Source organism: Diabrotica undecimpunctata, chromosome 10 (assembly GCF_040954645.1).
Source record: "Diabrotica undecimpunctata isolate CICGRU chromosome 10, icDiaUnde3, whole genome shotgun sequence".
In the NCBI taxonomy this organism is placed as follows: domain Eukaryota; kingdom Metazoa; phylum Arthropoda; class Insecta; order Coleoptera; family Chrysomelidae; genus Diabrotica; species Diabrotica undecimpunctata.
Window position 1 is genome coordinate 14900472 of NC_092812.1, and position 27025 is coordinate 14927496.

Below are 27025 nucleotides of genomic sequence, written 5' to 3' on the forward strand. Positions count from 1 at the left end.
CAATTTGTGTTATTTGTGAATAGATATTTGAAAAATTACTCATAACATTGTATAACTAAAAAAAAGTTGTTTTCTAAATTTCTTTTAAAGTGACGAATTTAGTTATTCTAAAAAATGTTACTCTAGAGTAATAGTAAGTACGATTCAAAATGAGTTGCACTATTACAATTTCTGTAGAGATTAGGAATTGTTATAGACAAGTTTCTGTTAATGTTATTAATATCAGAAACGTTATGTTCGCCACCCATGATATGTTAATGAGCTCCGTGTAACTGATTTGAGTATACTTCAGTTTTTATATACAATGATTATTTTAAATGGCTAGTCGAATCTAGGATTACCATCAGAAGGTTAGAATAGTATGCATAAAATATTTGGTAATGCTTTTGCTGATTTGGTAACACTGACTCTTTTTATTCTCAGGGGTTTCAGTCCAACACTTGTTCCATATATAATCTATTTGAATGATGTCATGACCTGTAATTGTTTACTCTATATATTTTGCATTTTCTATGACATATTTCGCTTTTCGTTTCTCTTTATGTTCTGTTTTCTGAGTCCTCGCTAATTTAACTATGTTCAGTTTTGTCATTGTCACTTTGACATCTATATGTCACCATATATTGATAGTCTTGTTTTGAATTATTGTCGATATTTATCATTTGATAATAAGAAAGTTAACTATGCATACATACATGCAAAGTCAATAATTCGTGCTTCTCTGCCTAGTTCCAGAAGCTTGCTTTGTAACTAATTTTTACGATCTAATAATAAGACATTATCGGCGTATTAGATATTCTCCGTTTATTATTATAAATTTCTTTTGATCATTCAATTTATTGAAAATATCCTTCGCTGCTTGGCTAATAGTTTTGGTGATACTGTGCTAATTTTTTTCCTCTGTTGAAAACCATTGGATCCGTGGATTCATGTACAGTGGTACCTCGATATACGAGCGCCCTAATATATGAGTGTTTTGAGATACGAGCCGCGGAGCGAGCGATATTTTGCTTTGAGATGAGAGCAAGATTTGAGATACGAGGAATCGGTTTTTATTCAAATTCATACCTCTTATTTGACTACTTCTAATTTGCTTTGTAAATAAAAGGTAGTTTTACTGGTAATAGATCTTTACGGTCTCGCCATAAAGATCATTTTACGGGTCTGTACGTGACTATTATGTGGACCTACAAATTAAATGGTCATTGGAAGTTAAATCCGACAAAAATTCGGATTCTAATACTAACCATATTGCACTCTCGATGTCGGTGTAATTTACACTGTGTAAATTTTTACTATAGAACTCAGTCTGTCTGCTTTGCTTGTTTCCCTCATTTTCGAAGTATTCTTGATAAGTTGGGTTCGCGTTTTGTGCTTTTTGTACATTACAATATTACATTTACTTTTACAACCATGGGTTCGAAGAAGAGGATGATGTCTATTGAACTAAAACGTGAAATCATTGAAAACATGAGCAAGGTGTACGAGTAACTGATTGGGCGAGGATGTACGGGCGTACCACATCAATGATATGTACTTTTCTTAAACGGAAGGAGGTGATAAATGGTATAATGCCAGCTAAGGGCGTTACAATAATTTCTAAACTCCGGACTTCTCTCCATGAAAAGATGGAGAAACTACTAATGGTGTGGGTGACAGAGAAGCAGCTTCAAGGAGGAACCTTAACACAAAGCATCATATGTGAGAAGGCACGAGCGATTTACGAAGATTTGCTGAAGATCCCACACACTTCCACAACTGATGAATCGGAAGACTCATTTAAAGCCAGTCGGCGCTGGTTTGACCACTTTAAAAAAAGGACAGGCATTCACTCATGGTACTTCAAGAGTTCAAGTTTATAAAGATTCTCTACCTAACAGCCAACACCACTCCTAACTTGCAGCCCATGGATCAGCAAGTGATTTCTAATTTTAAGAAGTTGTATACCAAGCACATTTTTCGGCGCTGCTTTGAGGTGACGGAGAACACAAACCTTACTCTTCGAGAGTTCTGGAAGGACCACTTTAACATAGTAATATGCCTAAGAATTATTGAGCAGGCCTGGCTAGGTGTTGCAACACGGACCTTAACCTCTGCATGGAAGAAGCTGTGGCCTGAGGCGGTAGATGAAAGGGTCTGCGAAGGACTGGAACCCGAAGTGTCAGTGGTAGATAAGATTGTTTCTCTTGGAAAATCCATGGGACTGGAGGTGGATGAAATAGATGTGAACGAACTTGTCAAGGAACAGTCTCAGGAGCTGAAAACCGAGGAGTTAGACGAACTACATTCGCAGCAGCATACGGTGGTTCAACGAAAAATTAGTTTTGAAGAGGAGCCAGAATTGGAAGACGTTGTCTCTACAAGAGATATAAAGGAGATCCTGGGAGTAAGTTGCAGAGTTGGTGGATAAAAATCACTCCGAAAAAGTTACAACTGGTCGTGCATCTGTGTTGTTCAACGAAACTTGCCTAACAGATTTCCGCAATATTCTGAAAGGGGGAAGAAACAAACCTCCTTGGACAGTTTTTTTAATCAGAAACAGAATCAGAAGATCACTGATGAAAATTAAGCGCTTCCGTAAGCACTTCACTCTTTCTTCTTCAACTAACGTGTTTTTTTAGGGACTGGAACGGATTAATGACATTTCAGTTAATTTCAATGAGGAAAATTACTTTGACATACGAGCAATTTGACATACGATCAAGATTACAGAACGAATTACACTCGTATATCGAGGTACCACCGTATTTTAATTATTCTTTTGATTGATTGTATACATTATTGATTAGTTCAGTATACTGGAATTTTCTATATAAGCCTGTAATTACCCATTATATACTGTTATTAATTAATATTCCACATTGTCGAAACCGTTACCAAAATCTATAGTAGCTGCATAAAAAGCGGCATCGATCATAAATTTCACATTAGAGTGAAAAAATATTAGTTACAACCAGAAAAGCGATGAGAACTCACATAACAGTTGTTGGGATAATTGAAAGAGGATATAATAGGAGATAGGTTAATCCTGAGACAAATTCTAGAAAAAATAACACTACCTCAACATGTATACTGCCGACAGGTGCTATGTTGGGCTCAACCTCCTTAAATGCTCGAATATATCGAGAAATACAAAGATAAAACTCTTCAAAACAATATGCCCAGTACTAATATATGGTTCAGCGACCTGGACTCACATGTTATAATGTTTCGAAAGAAAAGTACTAAGGCGAGTCTATAGAGCAGTGAATGACAATGGAGTGTAGAGAAGACGACACAACTTCGAAATTTACAGAATATACCAGGAACATGTGGGTAGGGCATGTAATATGGATGGACAAAATGACCCAGCTAGAAAAAAGTTCCTTGATAGACCCATTGGTCAGAGAAGAGAAAGATACAGAACAAAATTCCATGGTATCTTCAATAAAGACATGAGAAATATGGAAATAGGCGCTTGGCAGAGGAAGGCGATGGATAGGGACGACTAGAGAGAAATTCTTGATGAGACCACAACCCACACATGGTTGTAAAGCCAGTATAGTGATGATATTTAGCTTAAAAGTGCAACAACAAAAACAGACAATTACGATAAAGAAAAAAACCATGCATGACAAATAGAGCGATCGAAGAACAAGAACTTCATGTATGAGAGATCGTATATGGAAAAAAAGTAGCCAGGTAGCTTCCACTTATAAACAGATTAACATTTACTTAATTTGTGGTACAAATAATTTAAAAAATATATTGTTACAAATAAGGTATTTAATGTATACTAAGATATAAATTAAGTCCCATTATATACCCTAAAATCCTAATTATCCTCTTAGATGATATGGCAAATATTGTTTTATTCTTATCTATCACATTTTTCACTAAATAATTAACAATTAAAAATCGTAATGGTGTACACAATGATACAAAGTGTACTATAAAAATAATAGACGTGCATAATAAGAGTTAAAATTCATAAGAACTAATCTTCTATTAAGTATACTATGTACATTAGTAGTGACGTCCCGTTTATTCTAAATACACTGGTCGATCAAATTATTAGAATTAACTGGTAAAATTTAAAATGCGAAATATATGGAGGACAATTCGTCAAACTTTCCGTGTATGAATCAGTTTCAATAGAGTGTTATAACGAATTTCTGTATCCATACGTCTTCAGACACTCGGGCTGACAAACAAACTCATACACAGAACGGAGAGCGAATGTGTCCTGCTATTTCCCACTTCAAGGGGTAGTTACAAAAGTGCCACCTACTTTGATGGCCATAAATGAAAACGATTTACTAGTATATATATAGAACCAGAGTGGCCTAACTGCATATTTTTCAATATCCATTTTATTCAACCAGCGATAAGTAAATGTTGAAACGGAGTGGCCTAAAATTAGTTAAAATAAAATACAGTAGATGACAGCACAGAACTGATTTGGCTTAAGTGTAATTTTTAAACATGACTAGCGCTATAGTGGCATATGTGAGTTAGGCCACTGTCATAAGTACTATGTTGTCGAAGATTTGACACTTAGGCCTAACTTCACGTTAACTATTAAAATAATTATTTGTTTGTATTTTATTTGAATCTTGCTCGTTCAATCAAGCAATCATCTTAGTACGAATTTAAATTTACTAACAACCTGAAGATTGACTGAAATGGATAATTTGGAAATTGTCCCTCATTGGATAAATACAATGAGAGACTGGTAGAAAATGCAATCGAAAACAGAAAAAACTATAATAAAACAAGAAAAGGATTAATCATTGGGAAGAAGTAAATCGTTGCACGAAAATACTAGAATTACAGACAGAAATCAAATAATACAACTCGTGATTAAATTTTACAGCAAACTATACAAAGCCCCTGAAACATTTGAAGAAGCAATCAGTAACCAAGGAGATGTACCAGAAGTCCTTCCGGAAGTAGAATCGAAAATTACAAAAATAAAAAGCGCTAAAGCAGCTGGAATAGATGGCATAACAGTGAAACTGCTTAAATACGCTGGCAAAAAAACCTGGAAAATCTTAGTAGACATATTTACGAACTGCTTAAGATCAAGATGCATACCAGACCACTGGAATACAGCAAACATAATTCTAATTCACAGAAGGGTAGGAAATAAGATAGCAAAAACTACAAACCTATAAGTCTACTACCAATCATGTATAAGATATTCACAGAGATCATTAACGACAGATTGAATCTTGTATAAAATACTTACTATTGATTACTTCTCTAAATACATCTTATACTATGATCTAAATAAAGATTTTTGTCAAGTTTGATGTTAAATCCAAAAAATTTATTGATTCAAAAACTTCACACTACATTTTTCCTACTAATTATATCTTACGTGATGAATGACAAAACTAGATTCCTGGTAGAACCACAAACTCATGTAATTTATTATAAAAGTTAATAAATAGAAATTCAGACGAAAATTATACGGAATATATACGAATGACCTTCTCAGACTCGAACTAGTACTAACACTTAAAAACAATATCGAAATTTAAACATTCCTCTTTCATTATATTTTTTATTTTTACATTTTGTCATGTTTAATTGAACACATCAAATTAGTTTATTGAAAAATTGTGTATACTCTTTTATTCCAACGATTAGACAATGCTGTATGGTCGTGACAAGATATATTTGAACAGCTGATCGACAAAAGACCAATTTAAAGGGAAAATCTCTATAAATACCAATTTAATATAATTAAAAATAAACTAATGCTAGTCGGCAGTGTATATTTCAACGATATTTAATTTAAAATTTAACTGAATTAGTCATCCTAGTCCTATGACTACACTATCTATCCATCAATATTTCAACATATAGGTGGAGAACTCATGACCTGTTAAGGATTTGTGCGGCTTTCTCTATAATCTACAATCTTCATTGGAAAATAGAGATTTGCATCGGAAAATAGTTTTGCATAATTCTAAACGCTACTTTAATAATAATAACTTAGGCCCAAAGTTACTCTGTGATCCACTGCGGTCTTAGATCTGACTGAGCATCTAGATATTTTAAATCTTGAAACAACGCAATCCAAGAAGATTCCCACACTGCAAAATAAGATTTCAAACTCCCACTAAATATTATAATAGACGAATGTGAGTTAACACAAAACGAAATCGCATAAATCACAAGAGGTAATTCTTGTTTTATGCTGATGGTTCAAAATCACAGCCAAGTTGCACTTAAGACTCTGAAGTCTACAACTTATGAATTGGTAACAGTTCGGGGCTGTAAACAGTCCCTTAACAGGTTAAGTGCTACGTACACCCAATTGGGTGGACACGAGTATCCTCGCGGGTGCCAAGATAAAATCTTGTGAACTGCTCAGGAGTACTAGAGCTATATTTTCTTTATTTATAACAATTTTACAAATACCATTCGGTTTCTCGTGGTAAAACGAAGACACTAGTACATTGAAACTTAACCACTCAAGTGGGTCAACATCACAGTATTTTCTGAAAATTGAAACTCAATGTCCACCCAAGTGGATATGCAAATATATAGCTAATTTAAACATATTATTTATTTATTGAGATTATGCACATTTTCAATAAACTCAAAACATAAAAATGTTCTATCTGAGCATGTATTACAAAAAGTATTGATTTGTGTTTTGGAATCTTGCATAATCTGTCTCGTTCGATATCTTCCCCAAAATGCCAAAATCATAACAAAACCTGAAATCAATTTCTAATAAAGAAACACATTTCATTTTTATATATTCTAAGACTCGACCAATATATTTGGATGGTTGGTACAAGTACCCAGCCTCTTCCATATCGTAAGACCCAAGAATATTTTCAGTTCTTGGATATTTGTATTTTTCTATTCTTTATACCTACTACTTCTTATAGTATTATTTTGTAAATATGTTTGAGAATTTTTGTTTGCTTCTTGTATTTTTCTATTCTTTATACCTACTACTTCTTATAGTATTATTTTGTAAATATGTTTGAGAATTTTTGTTTGCTTCTCTTACCATTAGTTCAATTACATCATCAGATATAAAAATAATTGAAAATAACCAATGGGTTTTGCAGTCGTTCTGTCAAAGAACACATTTGTTTTCACATCTTCACTTTCAGATAAATCAGTGCCACTTTGGTTATTGTCATCTAGCTCTATAACGTTTTCCTCACATTCTGGTGAATAGTATTGGTCAGAATCACCGGCTACAAAATTACTCCTTGATTCTTAAAATGGCCTTTCATCGATACTCTCACCTATTCTCAATGCTATTTCTTCCAATTTTTTTGTAGTTAACTTTTTTTTAATGGCTACTTCGCGTAAAGCATAACTTGCGCTTTTTACGTCCAATTATATTTTAGTTATGAATAAATATCTAAATAAACCACTAATATATCAAAGGCTGACAATGGATCCCCCTCCAAAAGAGGACAGCGACCGACAGCCCCCGGTGTGAAGCGCCTTTACCCAAGTACCTACACGGAGAACACGTCGCAGAAGCATAAGAAGTCACGCAGCGGTGGAAACGCCGCTGCCACTTCCCAAAGCTTCGCGGAAGCCGGCTTAAGACATCTTACAGTCGCTATTATAGATAAGGTAAACCCGGAAAAGTCACTGCGGAAAGGTCACTGCCGACCGGGCAAACTTTACCAAACGCAGCCTGATCGAGGAATTGGACAGAGCAATCGTGTCCACCTCCAGCAGCCAGATAAAAATGACCACATTCAAATCGTGGACTTACTCTGGTGAGATCCTTACGAGTAGTCTGGCATGACGATGGGGCGCTTGCATGGCTGGAAAAAGTTACAGCTGACCTCAAACCGTGGGAAGAGGCATCATTGGCTGTTGCCAGTCAGGTAAAAAAGTATCCTAAAGGACACCTGTTCGTCTTCGGAATCGGAGACCAGGAGATGGTTGTCCATAGGAAAACAGAAATGAGGCTGAGCTACACGTTCACCTCATTGACTCTAGAAGCAAGGATCAACAACCTCCTCGGAACCAGGAACCTCATGCACTTGGCAGCCGAAGACGGCTGAAGATATTGAAACACCCCTGGTCCCACAGCAGAGAGACAAGCATCAAATGGTTTTCAGACGTCGGAAAAAATAAGGTTACTATTATTCAATGCAACCTTCAACACAAAAAGGTGGCAACGGCGACACTATGCCGCCGCCTGGATGTAACGGAGAATGCAATAGCACTAATCCAAGAACCTTGGATAATTAGGACCTAAATAAATGGTTTTAGCGATCTAAATGGTCAAATTTTCAGCTTACTAAGCAATCAACAACCTAGAACAGCCATGTATGTTCCCAGGAAAATCAAAGCCTCCCCATGGCGCATTTTTGCACCTCAAACGTAACTGCGGTTAAAGTGGCATGCCCGTGGGGAAAGGGCAAAAATAGAGAGTTGATACTAGCATCGGTCTACCTACCATCATATGCAGCTACCGTACCACCAAAAAAGGAGATGGAAGATTTGGTAGACCATTGTCTCAGTTAGAAGGTAGAACTCATTATCGGCTGCGACTCGAACTCTCATCTTCAGGCTGGGGCAGCAGAGATAACAACGCTCGAGGTAAGTCTATTTATGACTAATTATTAGAAAATATTTGTATATTTTAAATAGAGGCACCGAACCTACCTTTATTAACGTTCGTAGCCAAACAGTCATAGATATCACGCTAGCAACAGCTGAAATATCGAATAAAATTTATAACTGGCAGGTATCGGAGGACATCTGTATGTCCGATCACCGCTGGCTCACCTGTACTATTAGTCTTGAAAAAAGCCATATTAAATCTCGCGACCCTAGGAGAACGGATGTAGAATTCTACAACCGAATCTCAGAAGATACTGTGCGGAATGAAAAGGTTTCCACTACAGAAACTAATACAGAATTGGAAAGGCATACGGTATCTATCCAAAACAAAATAAGCTATGCTTATAAAAAATCCTGTCCGATAAAGATGGTCCAGGAGAGTCGCAAAACCAACTCTTGGTGGTGCACTGAACTGGAACACGTTAGGAAGACAGCAAGAACAGCTTTTAATAGAGCAAAACCAACCAAACTCAGAGAGGATTGGGATTCTTATCAATCAAATCTCAGAGATTTTGCTTCACACCTTTCAAGGATTTCCCCCTTTCACGCCCTACTACGGTGGGGACTGGATTTCCATCTTGTGGAAATATTCAGAGTCTCCTTGACCCTAAGATATATTCCTAGGAAGTAGAGAGAGGTACGTGTGAACTAAACCAAGACCTAGACTAGACCTACCAAACGCTTTCCGATCAATTAGTGTAACATCGTTTCTCTTGAAAACGATGGAAAGGCTATGTGAGAGGTACATAAGGGATGAAGTTCTGGTTCATAACCTACTTCACCCAAATCAGCATGCATATACTTCGGGAAGATCTACCGATTCTGCACTGCATTCTGTACTGCAAGTACTGGGAAGAATTGAAAGATCGCTGGATAATAAAGAATCCACCCCAGGTATATTCATAGACATTGAGGGAGCGTTTGATAAAACCACATTCCCAACCACCACTTAACAGCTCAATGACAGGAATTTTCCCCTGGCCGTGAGCGCATGGATATTCCAGATGCTCTCTAATAGATCAATAAATGTAGAATATGTTTCTGTTAGAGGCATGTTTACGAGGGGGTGCTTAAAGGGAGGGGTGCTATCACCACTCCTCTGAAACATAGTTCTAGACACCCTGGTTGACCAACCTTTCCCTTTCCCTTCGTTGGTTGGCAGCAACCGGTTCTACACAATAGCTTATGCAGACGATATTGCTGTCCTGCAAAGCGGTAAGTTTGAGAACACAGTATGAGAGATTGCAAGCTGCTCTCCGACTAATAGAAACATGGTACAAGGAACACTCATTATCTCTACAAATCATACGAAGACAGGGATGGTCCTCTTCACCAGAAAAAGAAGAATCACGGGCTTAATACCCCTAAGGATTCGAAACTACAGTCTAAACTTTTCTGACGAGGTGAAATACCTTGGTATTATCCTTGACAGGAAGTTAACATGGAACTACCACTTAGATGGTAGAGCTAGAAGAACATGTATTGCCTATGAGCTGTGTCGACGAAAGGTCTGATGCACCTGGGGCCGTTCGCCCAGGGTGATCACCTGGATCTACACTGCTGTCATTAGTCCGATGCTATCTTACGGAACTATTGCTTGGGTACCAAAAGTGCTAGAGGCAACAGCGATTAACAAACTAAACAATATTTAGCAGATGGCTTGCATAAATATCAAAGGTGCCATAAAAACAACACCAACTGGTGCAATGGAGTTGGTCATTGACATCACCGCTCTAGACATATATGTAAAAGATTTGGCGCTGGTGACAATGATGGTGACAACGCTGACTGCGTTTAGCTGGTGCAAACCTTGTGTGGGAATGGGACAATTGGGAACTCCTTTTTGGCAGGGAGAGCTGGATGTGCTACTCCTGCTACAGGCAGGCTGCGACTCAATTAAACCAAAATTTGTCTTTGACAAACCCTACAAAATCGAGACAAGACAAAATAGAGGGTTAAACGTGACAAATGCGTATTGCATATACAGCGATGTCTCCAAAATGAAAGAAGGTTCAGGATGTGGGGTATACTCCAGATCACTGAACCTAAGAATAAAGTGGGTTATGGGCAAAAATGCCAGCGTAGTTCTTACAGAACTGGCTGGTATCTTCATAGCCGCAAAATAACCCAAAAAGGTATAGCCGGGAAAACTAAAATAATCTACACAGATAGCAGACAAGCGCTACTAACCTTGAATAGACCACGTGTCACATCAGGGTTAGTAATGGAGTGTCACAAGTCACTAACTCGAGCTTCGACTGGTAATAACATCCTGAGGTGGGTTAAAGGACACAATAGGAATAAATCAATCGCATTGCTGACCAATTAGCTAGGAAGGCGGCATGCCTAAGACTCTTAAGACCTGACGATCTTTTTGGTTGGTCAATTACAACAATCGTGGAAATTGTCAAATTTCACTCCCACACGCAAACTGTGAAAAGATGGGAAGAAGGACAAGGTTAACACTTGCCAGGGTAACACTAAGTAACCTAGAAAAGTCAGCAGACAGTGAGAGTACACGTTTGGCGAGCCCTGGCCCACACCTACATAAATAAGGGAGATGTCCCCTGATGACTTGTACACCTTCCTAGAAATGGCAAGAAATGGATGGGCAATGAGCTAAGGACGACAGCTCCCTGGGAGGATGCACAATGGGTCAATTGTGGCCTAAGTGCTGTGGAACTCGTCGTCCCTACTCTACAGATACAGATATACATCCTTATCTGACTCCTCGTATAATTTAAACTTCTTATTGTTTCGACATTTTAATATATCGCACACAGTAATAAATTTGAGATCACAGGTATTTACAAAGTGGCCTTGTTTACAAGCTGCACAGGATCATTATATTTTTTTGGATTTTTTTTTACTTTTTTATACAATACTTAAAAGATTTATAATTAATGCAATACAAAAAATTGTAAAAAATATTTTGAGTTCCAAATATTCTGCCTCACATGGTACGTTTCTCCACCTCTGTTCTAATATCTTGAAATAAATACTAGTAACCTACTTGAAATAATTCAGTAAAATTTCATCGTTTCAATAAAAAAGGCTTCTTTTAGTGATATATTATTGTCAACAAGTCTCTTCAAAACTATTTTGTACTATATTCGCACAAAAAAAGTTACTATTATATTTCATCAAAACATGATTTTTGATGGTGAAGGATGGTGATGATGAAGGAAAAAATTGCTTTATGGTTGTAAGTGAGACTACGCATTTTTGTTTTATAAATGATAAAAGGCGAAAATGTAGAATCCCCTACAACTTACAAAACATTACATGATTATGAACAATTTCTTCTGTTATTACTTTCGTCAAAATTTTACCTGGATTTTTTGTTTTTTACTACATACAGTAGACTCCCGTAAGTTCGTCCACCTCGGGACCGGATGCTAGACCGAACTTAAAAGTGGCCGAACTAACCTATGCTTATCTAAAAAATGCCTATTTATTGTTTGTATGGATCTAGCAAAACAAAACACTTGTACATTATGTAGAAGACGACAGAGGAATACTCTGACATATTTAACACATATGAAAAGATAGACCGTTACAAAAATACTATAAAACAATACTTACAGAACACTAGGGCTAATAAAATTTAAAAATAATATTGCACATTGGTGGTTTGGCTTCTTAAACACTTAAAAAAGTCAGTAATTTCTTTCTAAATTTTCTTTTCTAATGATTTTTGATGTGCAAAGTCACGCCACTTTTTAATAATCATTACATCGATGGCAGTTGCTTTTTCTTGCTGTTCGACGTAGGTAGCTGCCAGTTGCAAAGCTGCCTTGGCTTCAGCGTGGCTCATTTTATTTTCTTCATCTTCCCCCTCATTCTCAGCAGCATCTGTGTCGCTATCCTTCTCATTTTCTTGGCGAATGACACACTCGGCGATTTCGTCGTCGTTCAAAACCTCGTTCCTCCTTTTCAAAGTTGATCCACTCCAAAACATCTTCTTCAACAATGGGACCACAGTTCGGTAGTTGCTGAAGAATATTGTTTGGCTCATCTGCTGATGTGTTTGCTTGGTCAATCTTACCTTCTATATTTGGCCAAAGTTTTTTCCAAGACTTTACAAACGTCGACGGTGGTATTTCGTCATATGCCTTGGCCGACATGTACACAACGTCCTTCATATTAACCAGCACTTTTAAGAGGTCTAAGTTGTCATTAGTCTCCAGTTTGGAAAGAACTTCAGAAAGCAGTTTTCGGCGATACTTTCTCTTGAATCACTCAATGACCCCTTGGTTCATTCTCTGTTGAAGACTGGTTACATTGGGTGACAGGAATAGCAGTTTAATTTATTTTTCATCGTCACATTGAAGACCTTCCTGGTGAGTAGGCGCGATGTCAAGCAGTAGAAGTGCTTTGATGGGCAGATTTAATTTTATCAAATGGTTTTTCACTTTTAGAACAAAGTCGTACACAATCCATTCCTTGAACAAATATGTGTCCATCCATGCTGATTTCTGCGACCGGTAATACACTGGTAGTGTTTCCATGTTTATGTTCTTAAACGCTTTCGGTTTTGCTGCTGTGCCAATGACAAATAGGGGTATCTTGTGGGTCCCCGAGGCATTTGAACACAAGGCGACCGTTATCCTCTCTTTGCTGACTTTAAATCCTGCAGCAGATGTTTCTTGTGGGGTGGCAAAGGTTTTTCTCAACAGAGGTCTAAAATGTAATCTAGTTTCGTCGAAGTTGTAGATTTGCTCTGGACTCAAGTTTTGGTCACCAATGATTTTTTTAAATTTTTGCAGATACATTTTTGGCCGTTGTTGGGTCTGCTGACAGCTTCTCACCACAAACTCCAATAAAATGGACCCAGGGTCTCTTTTTCCATCGGAAGAGCATCCCTCACTAGCCGAGAACGCCTCTTCTGGTTGAAGCTTTGAGTGTAAGATCACAGCCTTCTCTTTTAGGATTGGTTCACTTAACATGGTTCCTCGTCTTCGTTCTTGAACGAACCACAACCACAGAGCATCTTCCACCAATTCGTGTTTTGCTTTTCTCAGTGTGCTTTTGTAGAACTTTTTCAGTTTCAATCTGTGTACAAAAGCCCACGATAGTTTTTTACGCATTTCACTCATTTTAAAGCAGTTTAATGCACGACACGAAATAGTTATTCTCCACACACACAAGTATACTGTCTATATAAACAGTAAAAATAGCAAGTGAAACAAGAATCACTGACTGTAGGCCTACCGTAAAGATGAGCGCTTTATCTGCTCGCGTCTGGCTGGCGCTCGCCAAGTGACTAATGTTCAGAGAGCCGCCCGGACTAAGCGGAGACTGAACTAATAGAGGCCGAACTTACGGGAGTCTACTGTAATATACTGTATAATCTTAAACATCAATGTTATCAAAATGTTTTTCACTGATGTGGCAGAGAGAATTGAGATACATAGTAAAATAAAAAAGTTTACATCCACATCCAATCCACATTACAATAAAAGAAAATTTGCTTGCTGATGATTTCCAACTGTATTGTTGAATATGATTATTTAACCTGACTTGGTCATAACAATCACGACATAATTGTAAGTATTCCCTATCGAGATCAGAAATGTTTGAAGTTGAGTGTTATATGCCTTAGCAAGTATGATAAGTATATTTTTAAACGTACAATTAAATTAAACTTAAATTAAATAATTAATTATTTACAATTACTTGTTAATTTCTACATAAAAAAAACTTACAATGAAGTACAAACTTCATTTTGTAAAAAGGTATAAAATTTTTATTAATTTTTTTTTAATTGTCCAAAATGGATTTATACATTTTTAGAAGGTTTTCAATCCTATCAGATCATCATCAGTGAAAAACATACAAATAAGTATAACCACCTAAAAATGAAAACAAAAGGATAAAATTTTGACAAATTGAAAATGTGGTTAATACTTACGCCTATAAAGTGGAACTAGCCACATAATGAGATCAGATGACCCTTAAATTACATAATTTGAGTAACAAACATTATAATTTTTAAGACAATAGGATTGAAAGAGTTCTGAAAATGTACCAAAAATCCATTTTGGATCATTTTTAAAAATTTTTAATAAAAATTTTACACTATTTTACAAAAGGAAATTTTTACTACATTGTAAGTTTTTTTAAACTATGGTATACAGCCAACCACTGGGATTCTCCAGTTTAAAAAAATTTATACATATTTTCTAGACATAAAATATCTTATTAACAATATATGCTCTACTTGCAATACAACCAATCTCCACTTTTTGGACAATCTGACCTGAATACGTCACTGGATTCCTTGTAAAAAGACGCATCCATCTATGCATAAATTTCGTAACATAACTACCAAACTCCCATTGAAATTCAATGGAGAAAATTGGTTGTTGTTTCAAAACGACCATTCTCCTAGGTCGTGTAGGTTTCAAAACAACCAATATCCCTCTGCACCAATCAGAGCGCTAGATTGTATCACGTAGTCGGTGATTTTTAAGAAGGCGGTCATACTAGTGCCAAAGCTGAGAAAAGGAACATTATTATCTAAAGTTTTGCAATTTAGTAATAAATGGAGACAACACCAGAAGTATTAACGCCTGCAAAGTGTAGAAAAAGAGTCGCATAGCCATAGAAATCGGCGAGAAATGTGAGAAAACGGCTGAGGTTAGTATATTTTTTATATTTTTAGATCTATATAGAAGAAAAAATGTCATCTGTCGTGAGTGCAACATGCTTGGCAGTTTTGTTAAAATGCAGGGAACATGTATCTTTTTCATTGTGTTTTATATTCAAAAAATGATTTACATATAATTACTAGATATCTAAAATAGAATGTGAATTTAATTTATTTGTAGGTATGGGGAAACGAAGGAGCCTAAAATGCCAATATGCAAGCACGTCGGGAGAGCGTACCAGTGCACAAAACTCAATATTGCGGATGTGATGGCATTTTATAAAGCTTTTTATAAAAATGAAAAGAAAGTTAAACAAGACACCTTTATACTCAATTCCTAGAGTTAAACCCTGTTCGCAGATGTCGCCCAAAAACTGGAGTCAATCGTAATAAGACGATTACATGTAAGTGTTTCATAAAAGGTCCAGATGGCAAGTTACACATTTGCCAAAAGACCTTCACCAATATCTTGGGGATCACAAGGGGCCGATTCCGAACTATAATGAACAATTTTAGAGGGGAAATTAATCTTCCATGTGAGAAAAGGGGAGGAGATAAACGAACGTATTTATATAATGAGAAACTGAGGAGCGTTGTCGAATTTATTAAAAGTATAAAATGCGTGGAGTCTCATTACTGTGGGGGTCGAAGTGAGCGAAGGTATGCACCAGGTGATCTGAGCATTAATACACTTTTGAAAATTTACAATGCTCAAGCCAAACCAGAGACACAGGTAAAAAAAGAATATTTTTGAATGATTTTTAATATAAAATGCAACATTTCATTTAAGGCGCCACAGACGGACATGTGTTCGACATGTCTTTCAATCATTGAAAAAATCTCAAAGCAAACGACATTATCGGTGAAGCAATCCCTCATGGCCGCTAAAAGTATTCACAAGCTTAGATCAAAAGCCTTTTTTACATTAATGAAGGAATCTAAGCCTGAATTATTGACTTTATCCTTCAACTTGCAAAAAAACCTTCCGCTGCCTAAAGGCCCGGTTCAAGCAGCGTACTACAGCAGACAGCTATATGTACATAACTTGACAATCGTAGTGGGACATTCTAAAAACCCATTAACGAAGAAAAATTGTTCTAGTTATGTATGGTCAGAGGATGAGTATGGCAAGGGCTCTAATCAAGTGGCTTCGGCAATATATCACAGACTGTCTAATACTGATTTAAAAGATATCAGTGTCGTAAGATTAATGTGTGACAGATATGGAGGCCAGAATAAGAACCAAATAATTTTATCCATGGCAAGTCGCTGGCTGATACAAGCTCCAAAAAACTTAAAATATATTGAAATAGTGTATCCCGTTCGAGGGTATTCATTCTTGTCGTCGGACAGGGTGTTCGGGACGATCGAGAAAAAAAAAATGCCGACACCTGAGGACTATTTTAAAATAATATATAAAAGTACAACTTTGCAGGGCCCCAATATGGATTTCAAGTTCTACGATTGGAAAACCGAAGCATTGTCTACATTCAAAGCACTGCAGAATTGCCACTTTCAGATATCGAAAATAAAAAGGATTTGTTTGGCAAGATCAAGAAAACAAAATAACGTCGTATTAGTTAAAGGGGACGAAAGCTATAACTCAAGCATCGGTTTGTTTAAAAGTATTTTAAGAAAAAGGAAGATCGACCATTAACATCAATCCAAATGAAATAGGAGTCGGGAACTAGGACAACATTAGCCAAGAGAAATGAAGGAAGGAAGGAAACGTAAGGAAGCCACTGGAAAGTCACTACGGCGAAGAATGGCAAAATGGTCCAAATCTGGCTATTTCAAAAACGTCCTACATTACGAAAATGTTTCGAGTGTCCCTGAAGAAGACGACGATTATTGCGAACCACTCGATAATGATAACGACGAAGAAGTTTTAAGAGTATAGAAATTTGGTATTAATAATTATTTTAATGTATTAAGTACTATTTATGGATAACGAATTTTGTGGCTCCAGGTTTTACAAATATATTCACGGTAAAAAATTACGATTTACGGCAATTTTGCCAGGGTGGAGACTGGTTGTTTTGCAAATAGAGGTCTCATATTTTGTACAGTGATCATCCCAGAAATAGCTGAACAAAAGGCTAAAATTTAGATAGTTTTTTTAAACATGTGGTTTAATTACAAAATATATGTAGAAAAATATAAATGTGTTAGGTTAGGTTATGCACAACTTTTAATGCGTGTCTCTTTGTCGTAGAAAAACTGGATAAGTGTTCTTAAATAAATAGAATTAAAATAAAGTTAGCCTAAAATATCTGAGGGTATCTTACAGTTGAATATAAAACGTATATTTACAAATTATACTGAATATAAATAAAATTATCAATATCGAGCTTAAACTCAGTCATATATTGCATTTCAAATAGTTGATGGACTCTATTGGGAATTCATTCAAATTCAGATTATAAATAAAACATGCAAAACTGCCGTTTTCTAAATTTTCACAAAATTTAATTATGAAGTCATGGAGCATTTCAGTGTCAACGCACGTTTATCAAGTGAAATATTCACATTTTTGTATCACAATTTACGGGTAGGCAGTTAATATATTTAGAAAACAAGACTTTCTTGTCTACTGTTAGTCATGGTATATTGTCGGTATTTTTCAATTAGTATTTCCCGTGAACTATAATAAAATTGACATTGCTTGAGGCTCTTATTTTTAATATTTAAAATTTACAATCAACAATATTCCAGGCTTGATTATCAGACAAACCAACAGTGCATCGTTACAGGCAGAGCTAGCTAAAAATTCAAGAATCAATGTATAAGAATTGTAAAGCAATCGTAATTTAATAATATGGTTTATCATCAGCAGTCAAGACTGATATACTGTACATATCAAAGAAGTGAAGTCACAGTCTGTTGAGCGGCTACTACACGTTTTAAAAAAAACTACTCAATTTTATTAAATTATGATAAATATTGGAAAGATCTTTGATATCAGTCTTATAATTGGTATAATTTTTATATGAATCGTCTCCAATATGCAACTTTTGTTGTAATTTTGTTCTTTTTCCAAAATCTGTACATTTTCAAAATCAAAAAGAATGGCTATTTTGTAGAGAATGCTTGGCTAAGACTGTAGTGATTAATTTTTTGGTTTGTAAACTATGTTTGTGTGCAACAACCCTTCTGTGTAGATATTGGTGTGTTTGTCCAATATATGTTGAATATGTTTTCTGATGTTTCTGTCAATTTATCTTTTGATGTTGATTACCAACAAGCTTTAGTTTCCCATTCTGATCTGTTAGGTCTAATATCTGATTATTCAGAAATTACAAATAATGTCTGCACTGCCTCAAATATAGGCAACCAGTAATCAGTGGCCTTAATTTGGCCTACAAATTCTATCAGACGTGGAATTTTATCCGCATTTGGTATGCTTAGAAGAGATATCACAACTCGCAAAGCATATGTTTTTAATTCGGTTAGTTTTTCATGGTCTTGTCCAAGAGCGTCATTTGGTAATACCAGCCAAAATATATTTTTAAGTGGCTTTATAAACAATTCGGTCGCTTGAGATACTTCTCTTGGACGCGCCAGTGTAAGTTTATCGACTAAAATGAATGTAAATACTTTAACATGGTGGTGGTCGTTTAGTCCATGTACAACATGTTTCATAAATTCAAATAAATCTATTTTGTGGAATAAAAAGTTTAGCACCGTGTACAGGCATTCGTATGCTGCCTTTCTAGTGTCCAAACCATTATCAATTATTTGTCTAAACGGTCCCAGTTGTATTTCCGTAATCAAACTAACCTTTACAACCGTTTCTTCATAAATTTATGGTAAAATAGACTCTACCAAATGTGTAACAAGCACTGGTTTCTTATAGACAGCGGTATTGACGGTTGCTATTGCTGCTCTTCTTACGTGTACGTCTGAGTCCTTAAAAGTAACCAAAAAGTCTCCTATAGATTCTCTTACTAATAGATCAATTGTTGAAGGGTCTATATCGTATTTGGAACTAGCCACACGATGAGGTCAGATGACCCTTAAATTACATAATTTGAGTAACCAACATTATAATTAATAAGAAAACTTTTACGGGAACCTTATACCCTATCACAACTCAAAAAGCATATGTTTTTAATTCGGTTAGTTTTTTATGGTCTTGTCTAAGAGCGTCATTTGGTAATCTCAGCGAAAATATATTTTTAAGTGGCTCAATAAACAATTCGATCGCTTGAGATACTTCTCTTGGACACGCCAGTGTAAGTTTATCGATTAAAATGAATGTAAATACTTTAACGTGGTGGTGGTCATTTAGTCCATGTACAACATGTTTCATAAATTCAAATAAATCTATTTTGTGGGATACAAAGTTTAGCACCGTGTACAGGAATTCGTATGCTGCCTTTCTAGTGTCCAAATCATTATCAATTATTGGTCTAAACGGTCCCAGTTGTATTTCCGTAAACAAATTAACCTTTACAACCGTTTGTTCATAAATTTGAGGTAAAATAGACTCTAACGAATGTGTAACAAGCACTGGTTTCTTATAGACAGCGGTATTGACGGTTGCTATTGCTGCTCTTCTTAAGTGTACGTCTGAGTCCTTAAAAGTAACCAAAAAGTCTCCTATAGATTCTCTTACTAATAGATCAATTGTTGAAGGGTCTATATAGTATTTGGAACTAACCACACGATGAGGTCAGATGACCCTTAAATTACATAATTTGAGTAACTGACATTATAATTAATAAGGAAACTTTTAAGAGAACCTTATACCCTATACCAACTCACAAAGCATATGTTTTTAATTCGGTTAGTTTTTCATGGTCTTGTCTAAGAGAGTCATTTGGTAATACCAGCCAAAATATATTTTTAAGTGGCTTTATAAACAATTCGGTCGCTTGAGATACTTCTCTTGGACGCGCCAGTGTAAGTTTATCGACTAAAATGAATGTAAATACTTTAACATGGTGGTGGTCGTTTAGTCCATGTACAACATGTTTCATAAATTCAAATAAATCTATTTTGTGGAATAAAAAGTTTAGCACCGTGTACAGGCATTCGTATGCTGCCTTTCTAGTGTCCAAACCATTATCAATTATTTGTCTAAACGGTCCCAGTTGTATTTCCGTAATCAAACTAACCTTTACAACCGTTTCTTCATAAATTTATGGTAAAATAGACTCTACCAAATGTGTAACAAGCACTGGTTTCTTATAGACAGCGGTATTGACGGTTGCTATTGCTGCTCTTCTTACGTGTACGCCTGAGTCCTTAAAAGTAACCAAAAAGTCTCCTATAGATTCTCTTACTAATAGATCAATTGTTGAAGGGTCTATATCGTATTTGGAACTAGCCACACGATGAGGTCAGATGACCCTTAAATTACATAATTTGAGTAACCAACATTATAATTAATAAGAAAACTTTTACGGGAACCTTATACCCTATCACAACTCAAAAAGCATATGTTTTTAATTCGGTTAGTTTTTTATGGTCTTGTCTAAGAGCGTCATTTGGTAATCTCAGCGAAAATATATTTTTAAGTGGCTCAATAAACAATTCGATCGCTTGAGATACTTCTCTTGGACACGCCAGTGTAAGTTTATCGATTAAAATGAATGTAAATACTTTAACGTGGTGGTGGTCATTTAGTCCATGTACAACATGTTTCATAAATTCAAATAAATCTATTTTGTGGGATACAAAGTTTAGCACCGTGTACAGGAATTCGTATGCTGCCTTTCTAGTGTCCAAACCATTATCAATTATTGGTCTAAACGGTCCCAGTTGTATTTCCGTAAACAAATTAACCTTTACAACCGTTTGTTCATAAATTTGAGGTAAAATAGACTCTAACGAATGTGTAACAAGCACTGGTTTCTTATAGACAGCGGTATTGACGGTTGCTATTGCTGCTCTTCTTACGTGTACGCCTGAGTCCTTAAAAGTAACCAAAAAGTCTCCTATAGATTCTCTTACTAATAGATCAATTGTTGAAGGGTCTATATAGTATTTGGAACTAACCACACGATGAGGTCAGATGACCCTTAAATTACATAATTTGAGTAACTGACATTATAATTAATAAGGAAACTTTTAAGAGAACCTTATACCCTATACCAACTCACAAAGCATATGTTTTTAATTCGGTTAGTTTTTCATGGTCTTGTCTAAGAGCTTCATTTGGTAATGCCAGCGAAAATATATTTTTAAGTGGCTTTATAAACAATTCGGTCGCTTGAGATACTTCTCTTGGACACGCCAGTGTAAGTTTATCGATTAAAATGAATGTAAATACTTTAACATGGTTATGGTCGTTTAGTCCATGTACAACATGTTTCATAAATTCAAATAAATCTATTTTGTGGGATAAAAAGTTTAGCACCGTGTACAGGCATTCGTCTGCTGCCTTTCTAGTGTCCAAACCATTATTAAGTATTTGTCTAAACGGTCCCAGTTGTATTTCCGTAATCAAACTAACCTTTACAACCGTTTCTTCATAAATTTGAGGTAAAATAGACTTTAACAAATCTGTAACAAGCACTGGTTTCTTATAGACAGCGGTATTGACGGTTGCTATTGATGCTCTTCTTACGTGTACGTCTGAGTCCTTAAAAGTAACCAAAAAGTCTCCTATAGATTCTCTTACTAATAGATCAATTGTTGAAGGGTCTATATAGTATTTGGAACTAACCACACGATGAGGTCAGATGACCCTTAAATTACATAATTTGAGTAACTGACATTATAATTAATAAGGAAACTTTTAAGAGAACTTTATACCCTATACCAACTCACAAAGCATATGTTTTTAATTCGGTTAGTTTTTCATGGTCTTGTCTAAGAGCTTCATTTGGTAATGCCAGCGAAAATATATTTTTAAGTGGCTTTATAAACAATTCGGTCGCTTGAGATACTTCTCTTGGACACGCCAGTGTAAGTTTATCGATTAAAATGAATGTAAATACTTTAACATGGTTATGGTCGTTTAGTCCATGTACAACATGTTTCATAAATTCAAATAAATCTATTTTGTGGAATAAAAAGTTTAGCACCGTGTACAGGCATTCGTCTGCTGCCTTTCTAGTGTCCAAACCATTATTAAGTATTTGTCTAAACGGTCCCAGTTGTATTTCCGTAATCAAACTAACCTTTACAACCGTTTCTTCATAAATTTGAGGTAAAATAGACTTTAACAAATCTGTAACAAGCACTGGTTTCTTATAGACAGCGGTATTGACGGTTGCTATTGCTGCTCTTCTTACGTGTACGTCTGAGTCCTTAAAAGTAACCAAAAAGTCTCCTATAGATTCTCTTACTAATAGATCAATTGTTGAAGGGTCTATATGGTATTTGGAACTAGCCACACGATGAGGTCAGATGACCCTTAAATTACATAATTTGAGTAACTAACATTATAATTAATAATGAAACTTTTAAGAGAACCTTATACCCTATACCAGCTCCCAAAGCATATGTTTTTAATTCGGTTAGTTTTTTATGGTCTTGTCTAAGAGCGTCATTTGGTAATCTCAGCGAAAATATATTTTTAAGTGGCTCAATAAACAATTCGGTCGCTTGAGATACTTCTCTTGGACACGCCAGTGTAAGTTTATCGATTAAAATGAATGTAAATACTTTAACATGGTGGTGGTCGTTTAGTCCATGTACAACATGTTTCATAAATTCAAATAAATCTATTTTGTGGGATAAAAAGTTTAGCACCGTGTACAGGCATTCGTCTGCTGCCTTTCTAGTGTCCAAACCATTATTAAGTATTTGTCTAAACGGTCCCAGTTGTATTTCCGTAATCAAACTAACCTTTACAACCGTTTCTTCATAAATTTGAGGTAAAATAGACTCTAGCAAATGTGTAACAAGCACTGGTTTCTTATAGACAGCGGTATTGACGGTTGCTATTGCTGCTCTTCTTACGTGTACGTCTGAGTCCTTAAAAGTAACCAAAAAGTCTCCTATAGATTCTCTTACTAATAGATCAACTGTTGAAGGGTCTATATAGTATTTGGAACTAGCCACACGATGAGGTCAGATGACCCTTAAATTACATAATTTGAGTGACTAACATTATAATTAATAAGAGACTAGGTCGATGATAAAGGATTACATTTTTTAAGAGAACCTATACCCTTTCTAGATCAAAGTTTTCTGATTCTTCCCCAGAATGGAAAATGTTTGCTCCTTCTCCACATAGGAACGAAATTTTGCAAATGTATCATGATGATCATACAGCTGCTCATTTAGGTGTCTTTAAAACCCCTTCTAGGATTTCAGAATTGTATTACTGGCCTAAAATGAGATCTTTTGTTGAGAACTATATTCATAAATGTAAAGTTTGTGCTTCTTGCAAGCCTAGTAACACCTCCAGCTGGTCTTATGGGACAATATCGTGATATTAATTTTCCTTTTCAGTTTTTATCTGCTGATTTACTTGGTCCATATCCTAGATCTAAAAATTGAAATCGTTATCTTTTAGTTGTTGTTGACTGGTTTACAAAGTTCATGTTTGTACATCCTTTGGCTAATGCTACTTCTAAAGCTATTGTCAAGTTTTTTGAAAATCAAGTTTTTCTTATTTTTGGTGTACCACAGATCTTTGCAGTTGATAATGGAAAACAATTTGTTTTCAAAGATTTTAAAACTTTGATGGAAAAGTACAAGGTACAAAAAATTTGGTACAATGCTAAATACTTTCCTCAGATTAATCCTACTGAACGAGTTAATAAGACGATTGTTACTGCAATTAGGTCTTTTATTCAGGACAATCATAAAGATTGGGACAAGGAGATTTTTAAAATAGCCCAAGAGATTCCTCAAGCTAAACATGAAGTGACACAATTTTCTCCTTCATTTTTAACGTTTGCTAGAAATGTTCCTGTTGATTGTTCATTCTTTGGTGCTATTAAAGAAACATCTAATAATCTTGTTAATATTAACAATAAATTGTTTGATCCCAAGCCTTTAGAGAATATTTCTCCTATCTTTAATGAAGTTCAGAAGAGAATACGTCACTCTTACAATACCAACACTAAACGCTACAATTAACGTAGACATGATGTAAAATTTCATGATGTTTTCAATATGATCATATTTTAATAAACTCAGTTGTTTTTTAAATGAACCATTTGGCATATATTTAAAATACGTAATGTTTAAATAATTAAAGTGCTTATTGAAAATGGCAAAAAACCGAAACGTTTAAGCAACAATTAAGTGTTTTATTTATAACAGACCGACAAACCCAGGAATTAAAAAGTTTCTATATTCTGCAGCTTAGTTATAAACATTTCTTAAAAAAGTTCCATTTGATCGTGTGATTTCAATAATTCGCTCACCCACTGTAACTGTCTATAGAAGTCACTAAATTATAAAATATATTTTACAACTTATATATAAATAGCCATAAACATATCAACATGCTTGATTTGACAAATGTGCATTGACACATAAGTTGCTGTTAAACATTTAGAAAACAATATCTGCAAAATATTTCGACAATTGTTTACCCCTATTAAAATGATTATGTTCCTTTGATAACATTAGCTATACAAAATTTTCAGATATAGTTTACATTATCCTTACAAACCTATTTAGAAGTATATCCCAATACTAACTCCCCACAAGTTCAATCCTACGATACTTTTTCCTTTTATTAGAAACAGGGTCTTTAAAAAGAACTGGATCTAACCTTAAGTTTGATCTGAGCAGTGGCATGTAACCAAAAACAGCAGCAAAGGTGTTTAAGCAAGTCTGCCTTTGGATGAAATGATCCGGGTCGTTCCAAGGTGACCAACTACCTGCACTAGGTTGTTCTTTGTATTGTTTCCTTTGGGTAACTTTTATTGGAGGTCTTCGTGTGACATGACTAACTAAAAAGTTCATCAGTATATCTTCGCAATTCTGACTCTGCTCTACGGTTTTGTGTAACAACGGACTTAGCCATTCTGTGTATAGATAATTGTAGTATCTATGGTAAAAGGCAGCTCCTGTTAGTACGATGGAATAATCGTTGGTCCATTTAGAAGTATAGCCCCAAGTTGATTTAGAATCGTCCCAATAGTGGGATCTTCCTGGATACCCTACAATCCGATCAGGAAATTGTTTCCATACAATGAACGCAAAATCAATTTCTTCTGTAGTAAGAACTGTGTCTTCATCTAAAGATAATATTGCTTCAGTTTCAATTTCCTTGTGAGTGAAAAATCTCTGCGATATACTGGATTTGACTTCATTTCCTACATTAGAATTCACATTCGGCTGGACTATATGCAACGGAACATGTAAAGGTAAACCAGGCCACCTATTTCTATTAGCTGGACGCTTTTCACTTGACCAAACTATTAATATTTTTGCTATATACTTGCTTCGTCCCACATTTGTTACTAACCTGTACAGAGGAGAATTTGAAGCCAATGGCACTCCTAATTGACAGTATATCACTGCCGTAAAACCCATTCTCTCATCTTTTTCTATGTGAAAGGGAAAATCATCAGAAAAATCAGAAAATGTTGACAGCATCACTAAGGCTCCAGGAAAGTTATTCCATGACATACCATCTCTAATTGGCTGTTTGGGAAGTCTTTCACGAATTATTTCTAAGGTAGTATACACTATTTTTTCTATGGAAGAAAAGTATCTATCATAGAGAACCTGTGTCTGTTGGCGAAGTTGCAAGATTTTTCTTGGAGATAGGGAACGGATTATATGAGGTACCTAGAAAATAAAATATGTGTCAAAAAGGATGGCAGAAGATGTTCTGTTTCTGTTTTCCACAGAGCCAATTTAGCCATAATAATAGAGAGGATTCAATACCACAGGTTTAATTTATTTATAATAAAATAGGAAATTGTAAGTATTGAAGACTCTCTTTATTATACAATATCAAAATTCTGACTTTAATAGTACAATAACACATTGCATACACATAGTATATACTAACATACATAAAAGACAAAAACCACACACATAAAAAATTCAACAATTTAGAAAACACTAGCTACCACACCAACTAAGACACATTTTAAACAACACAGCAGTTGTCAATTTATTCAAAAGATAGTTGAACGTAACAGAGAACCTAATGCTCTCAAAAGGTCTAAATTATGCTGAAACATACCCATCAGTTCCTAAACAAGACACAATTAGTGCGAAACAACCAACACACTGAGATCTATCCTGTCCAAAACCAAACTCAACAACACACAAGAAATATTAAAAAACTGCATCCATAAAATAGAACAATTTCTACGTGGGAGAAACCGCAAGGCCATTAAATGACAGGATAAACGAGAATGAAATATACATCCCAGAGAGATCCCAGATATGCAAACATGCCTAGGGCAACGAGCACAGACTACAATGGAAAGATGCATCAATAATCATGAAAGAAAGAGACATGAAAAAGAGAAAAATCAAAGAAGCAGCCCGGCCAGCAGAATGTAGCAGACTTTGGTAGCCAATACTACGGGAACAAAATCGACAACAAGGATATACCAAAAATAGCAAAGTAATAGGAGATCGAAAAACATCACCTACAATCTTATACACAATACATATGCAACACACAATTCACAAATCTACTATTGTTCTATTTACGTTACTCAATCACAATTCGATGGTGTTAAGCAAAAAATAGTCAACCCACACAAGTCTGATTTTGAGATAAATGCTTAAAAGTCTATAATCTGTTACACTTATAATATATCATTATATCAGTAAAATTTGGAATTATTTTGTCAACACAAAAAATTACCAATTATTTCTGTGTAAAAA

At 35.4% G+C, this 27025-nt stretch overlaps 1 protein-coding gene across 1 annotated transcript in view; it reads right to left on the reverse strand.

Annotated features, from left to right (window-relative positions):
* Nucleotides 1-7039: 7039 nt before the first annotated feature.
* The window catches only part of ttv (exostosin glycosyltransferase 1 ttv), a 35290-nt gene continuing 15304 nt past the window's right edge, over nt 7040-27025 (reverse strand). Inside the window, exon 3 of the mRNA XM_072546106.1 lies at nt 7040-25966. Coding sequence (XP_072402207.1) covers nt 24863-25966 — 1104 coding nt within the window. The 3' untranslated portion in view covers nt 7040-24862. The remainder of the gene's footprint in view (nt 25967-27025) is intronic.